Raw genomic sequence first — 6,000 nt, 5'->3', positions numbered from 1 at the left:
TATTTTGCTTAGCATAATTATCTCTAGGTCCATCCATGTTGTCACAAATGGCAGTATTTCATCTCTTCTTATGGCTGAGTAATATCCCATTGTATATATGTACCACAGCTTCTTTAGCCAATCACCTATCGTAGGACACTTCGTTTGCTTCCATGTCCTGGCCACTGTGACTAATGCTATGAACATCGGTGTGCAAATATCTTTATGGATATGGGTTTTCAAGTCTGTGGGGGTAAATACCCAGTAGAGGGATTGCTGGTTTATATGGTAAATCAATTCTTAGTTTTTTGAGGACCCTCAGTATGAGAAGGTTTATTTGGTTTTGGAGGTGAGCCAGAGCTCATGACCTAACAAAGAAAGGTAAAGTGAATCTGTTTTAATCTGTGCCACTCTTTTGATCTTTATCACGTATTGCCTTGCTTGTCGCAGAAGAATGACTATCCATCTTGAGCCAGCCTGTAAGGGCAGAAAGCCTTCTCTCTTCATAATTCCAGGGTCTGGTGAAACATGTTACACCCAATAAGTATTGATTGAGCATTTGTCAGTGACCCCTGCAAACTCTGCTTTTGTTGTAGGAAGCAGTGCAAGTATTGATTAAGCACTCGGCTGATGTCAATGCAAGGGACAAGAACTGGCAGACCCCCCTCCACGTGGCAGCAGCCAATAAGGCTGTTAAGTGTGCAGAAGTGATCATTCCCCTGCTGAGCAGCGTCAATGTTTCCGACCGAGGCGGGCGTACAGCCTTGCACCATGCCGCTCTGAATGGCCATGTGGAGGTGGGTGTCATCATCGGGAACAGGAACTCTCCCTACAGACCCTCTATTGCTGAGACTTTTAAAGAATGTGTTGATAATATTTGTAACACTGAACCTTAAGCATCTATATCCATTTTTAAATTTAGAGCCATAGTGAATTGAAAAAGCCGTCACTGCAGCCTTTTTTCTCTGGTACACGTGCCACAGGGTTGGCTGTGATGTCATCTTCTTACTTTGTTTAAACTCCAGACCTCTGACCTGCCTTTAGATTTGATGTTAATTTGGCCCCTCACCTGCAGGTGGTAAGGAGCCCTCACCATTACAGAGTGTACACTTGATTTCATTGTTGGTTATCTTTCAGATGGTTAATTTACTCTTGGCCAAAGGGGCAAACATCAATGCATTCGATAAGAAGGACCGGCGTGCTCTGCACTGGGCAGCATATATGGGTAAGGATTCCAGGAATAGAAAGCAAAGTGTAGATAGCCTTAATTAAAGAAGCTGTGGGTCTCTCTTTGACCATATAGGTTTTCTCTTGGGCAAGTCTGACTTCTCTTCAGTCAATGTGGGATTCAATTGAATTAAGATTTGGTCCATTTTACTGGCATGCGTCGAACACTGTAGTTGGGCAGTTGCTCTGTCAGAGATTTATTTCTCCTACAAAGAAGAGGAAGGAAGGAATCATGGCCTGGACCTCATTGAATGTGTTTCAATCTGGACTGGGAAGCTGCATAAGTTGTGTTATTTTAATTTGTTATGGCAGCAAGATAAGGTGTTTAAAAGGAAAGAGGACTGGCTAGCAAAGCAAGGACATAAATTCAATTTGTCTTTTTATTTATAAATATTTTTGAAAGAAACAAAAAGGAAGGAAGGACAAACAGTCCTTGGCTGCTGTGTAGGTTGAGGTGACCGTCACCATGGATTTTCCTGCTTCTCTACTGCCAACAAAGCTGAGGCTTGCAGTCAGTCCTTGCTTCTGCCAGCTCAGGTGGGGGACATAAAGGAAGAAATCACATTTCTACATTTTTCGCTTTTCACTTTTGTTGGTACAAATACCACTGACAAATGATAAACCTTATGGAATTTACTCTGAATGTTGACCTGTGGGAAATGAAGATCCTTCCTTTGTGTTTCTAATTGGAGAACATCCTGCAATTAAATAAGCAGACAGGATTGTATGAGCATCAAGTTATAAACAACCTGAACTCCCATCCACAGGAGATCATGTTGGTAAATCATGGAAGATCTACACAATGGGACACTATGCAGTAACTACAGTGATGTTGTCGTTAGTGTTTATTAACATAGAAAGGTTTTGTGATATGTTAAGTGAAAACAGATCATAGCACAGTATGAATAATATGTCTCCATTTAAAAAAATCTATACAATAAAAACAATCTGGGATATATTATACACGGAAATGTTAATTGATTATCTCCAGGGGTTGGTGATTGTGGATGGTTTTGATTTCCTTTTAACACCTTTTAGCCTTTTCTGAACCCTTTTTAACAAGCATGCAGGGCTTTAATCACCATAAAAAAACAATAACATTAATTGTGGGAAGAAAAAAGAGATTGGTTTGGGGCAGGGATGAAATAAATTACGTGCTATAGATGGGTCTGAATAAATCTTTGGGCTTTAAAAAACAGAATCTTAAGATTTTGTAACCATTATCATTTTTTAAAGGTTACATGGACTTTTGAGTTGACTGAAGCAGATTGGATGTCTACATGGTACCTATAGGACTGGAGCCAGTGAAAGTTTGCCAGATCGATTATTTAGGCAGAGCACACACTAAGCTAGTGTGAGATGAAACTCAAAAAATCTGGGGTTTCAAGTTTGTTCTTTGCTGATGTGTAGTTAAAACATTTGTGTAGAATTGCTTTAAAGAAGTAGTCATCATTTGTGTGTCATTGGGATAAAAATAGAAAAAAATATATAGATGACTATCTTTGGGGAATAAAGGACAAAACTAGGACTAAAGATAGGGACACTTAAGTTTAAGATAGCACCACTAGGAATTGAAAATAATTTTTTCTATATACAAGTCTTGAGGATAAAGAGTCAAATTTGAATAAAACAAGCTAAGGCCAAACTTTCTGTCTCTCTCTTACACACACACACTTCCCTCTCTCAGGCTCTTTCTCTCTTTCAAACACACACATACACTCTTTAGACCCAAGAGTCAGTACCCATCTCTACCCTTCAATTATCTTCCGTGTTTAGAAAAATGACCCTGAAGCACTGAACCATCTTTAGTCACAAAATAAAGGTCAAATACATTTATCATATTATATGTTGTGAGATAGGGAACAAAGGAAAATATTCTAGAAAATATGCCAACACGAGTTGAAACTAGAAGGATTTTCTGTTTAGCCAGTAATTTGTGAGAATACTTTTAAGTTGAGCCATATGAAATAGCCATTTTTGTGGGTCAAAAAAAAAAAAGTTGAACAGCAGCAATTTCATACGACTTAACAGTAATGTGGAGTTATTCTGATTAATTGTTTTTTTCTTTCATTAGTTTTTCCAAACCAAATCGTCATTGTAATGCTTTTCAGTGAGGAATGACAATTGGTTTCAAAAGCATTGCTTTCATTTTAGCAAAATTATTTTTAGGCTATGGTACTAACATATTAGCAGGAGTTTATGATTATTTGTTTGTGAATAGACATCACTTCTACTAGATCTCTTTGAAGTGAAGGCTCACATATGAATCATCTTTTTTCCCCACAGCATTTACATAAAGTCTGATATGTAGTAGGTACTTACTAAATATTTGTTGAGTATTTGTCATGAACCAGCTTTTTATAAATAGCTCAGCAAAATGCTTGTGGCAGTAAAAGCTAATAGTGATAATTTAGGTAGACTGAATCATCAAATTGTCCTACAAAGGTTAACGATGTTTTCTGCTGCTTGCTTTGTAAAGGCCACCTGGACGTTGTGGCCTTGCTCATTAACCATGGTGCAGAAGTGACATGTAAGGATAAGAAGGGTTACACCCCACTGCATGCTGCAGCCTCCAATGGACAGATCAATGTTGTCAAACATCTCCTGAATCTGGGAGTAGAGGTAAGCTATGAGTAATGCATCACCCCACAGTGTATTTGTGGGCTTTCTGTTGTTCTGAAATGAAATCTTGTGTATTTGTGGGTTTTCCTTGTTTGGAAATTAAATCTTGTTTGCATTTTAACTCATCAGGGGGAAAAACCCTCATTTCTATCGTTCTGTGTTTTTGAGTTTACATGGGCAACTAATGAAGGGTGAAGAGGGTATCTACTAAGTAGTGAAAAACCGGAAACAGACTACCTTTCTATATCAACATAAATAGAGAAATAGTTAAACATATGTATTATATGTAATCCATATTAACCAGTCATTTTTTTTAAAGACTGGCTAAAATTCCTCATCCCACCTACAGAATTTAGCCTTCTAAATTATGGGTTATAAGCAGAAAAGAATGAATGAATGAATAAATGAATGAATGGCAGGGATGAAGAGCAGAAGAGTCCAATGCTGAGCTGGGGATGTCAGCCCAACCCCATTCTCCTTCAGGTAGCAGAACAGGAGCAGTGGTGAGGTTCTGGAACATACTGTCCCTGGAGGAAAGGAAACCAAGTTGCAATTCTGAGATCATGATGGTGAAACCCAGCAGTTGGGGCAGATCTGGGAAAGCAAGAGAGAGCCATGGGCTAAATACCAGGACAACTCCACGGCCCTGCTATAGAACGAGGCCTTGTGAGGTTTCAGACCGCAGAGCCAAACCCAGAGTGGCTTCCGAGCCCAACTTCTGAGTGTAGGCTCCATAGCACCTCTCTGCGTAACTCCTGCCCCTTTCTCTTCATGTTCACGGCTGAGTTCGGCTGTTTCAGGAGTTTCAGGCTCTTTTCTCCTTCCCTGACTCAATTCTCCTCTGGCATTGCCAGACAGCTTTTCCTTCTACTTGTTATCCCTTCCCTAGCCCCAAAATCTCTCACCACAAGTTGAAACTTCTTTCCTTGTTCACTTTTTGTCACGTTCACTTTTTGCTGATCTTCACCTCCAGTGACAAGCATTTCCAGGATGATTATACTGGCACAAGAGTAAACTCTGAATAATTACATTGACAGATGGATGGATGTTTCCTTTCTTTGGGGAAGCCATTAGGCTTTTTGTGAAAAATGGGCTAAATTGGCTCCAGCGAGTTTAATCATTCCATTTTGGACTCATTCACAGATCGATGAAATCAACGTCTATGGAAACACAGCACTTCACCTGGCCTGTTACAACGGGCAGGATGCTGTAGTTAATGAGCTGACTGACTACGGTGCTAATGTGAACCAGCCCAACAACAGTGGTTTCACCCCTTTGCATTTTGCTGCTGCCTCCACACATGGTGCTTTGTGTCTTGAGCTGTTAGTAAACAACGGGGCAGATGTTAACATCCAGGTATGACACTCTTGGTCTCTTTCTCAGAGTTAAATACCTTTGCAATAAGCCTCTGTTTGAGCAAAATCAATTGTTGTGAATATGTCACATTTTAACGATTCGTAACTCTGAGGACCTTGACTTGCACAGCCTCATCCTGTATTGGGCTGCTACAGAAGCTTAGCTGTGTTGTTTCTACAAGAGTGGTGGTACCAACTGGAAGACACTGAGGTTCTAGCCATGTGTCCTTGGTAGCTCACTGAATGTTCCAGAGCAAATACTGAGGCTCAGGGATGTTGACTCGGCCCAGATTCTAATGCTGAGATAAATGTCGACCTGATAAAACAGAACTGCTGAGAATAAAAAGAAAAGCCTAATCTCATGATCTCAGGTCTGTTCCTTACCCTGGCATGGCCCTCCCAGGAGTTTCTCAAATGCCTTCCAACAGTAAACCCAAGATAGTGGCTTTAGTGATGTGACATTGACCTGGCCCTAAAGGTGATCCCTTTATTCAGCAAACTTACCGAGGACTACCTAGTGCTCTCTGTTGGTACTGAGGGAGTACTCCAAGATGAGATGTGATCTCTGCCCTCAAAGAATTTACAATATGGTAAGGAGATAATACACTCAGATAATCAAGAGGAAAAAAGGAATGTGATGAGTGACATGAGAGAGTAATAAAGCATTGTAAACTATAAGGAGCAATTGTTGACTTGCTTCTTCCTAGGGCATCAAAAATAGAGATTTTTTTTTGAGCTGAGACCCAGAAGATTGGTATCCGTTGAGATGAGGAAGGATAGAGAGAATGCGAGAAAGGGTATTCTTTCTCAGATAGAT

At 40.1% G+C, this 6,000-nt stretch overlaps 1 protein-coding gene across 2 annotated transcripts in view; it reads left to right on the top strand.

Moving 5' to 3' along the window:
* The window catches only part of ANKRD44 (ankyrin repeat domain 44), a 178,396-nt gene that overhangs the window by 62,947 nt on the left and 109,449 nt on the right, over positions 1-6,000 (top strand). For both annotated transcript variants that reach the window (XM_025039527.1, XM_025039526.1), the window contains exons 4-7: positions 576-776; positions 1,117-1,204; positions 3,686-3,828; positions 4,972-5,184. In XM_025039527.1, coding sequence (XP_024895295.1) covers positions 576-776; positions 1,117-1,204; positions 3,686-3,828; positions 4,972-5,184 — 645 coding nt within the window. The remainder of the gene's footprint in view (positions 1-575; positions 777-1,116; positions 1,205-3,685; positions 3,829-4,971; positions 5,185-6,000) is intronic.

Source organism: Pteropus alecto, unplaced genomic scaffold (assembly GCF_000325575.1).
Source record: "Pteropus alecto unplaced genomic scaffold, ASM32557v1 scaffold3, whole genome shotgun sequence".
In the NCBI taxonomy this organism is placed as follows: Eukaryota; Metazoa; Chordata; class Mammalia; order Chiroptera; family Pteropodidae; genus Pteropus; species Pteropus alecto.
The sequence above is the reverse complement of the archived record's forward strand: the minus strand, read 5'-3'. Positions and strand labels throughout refer to the sequence as shown.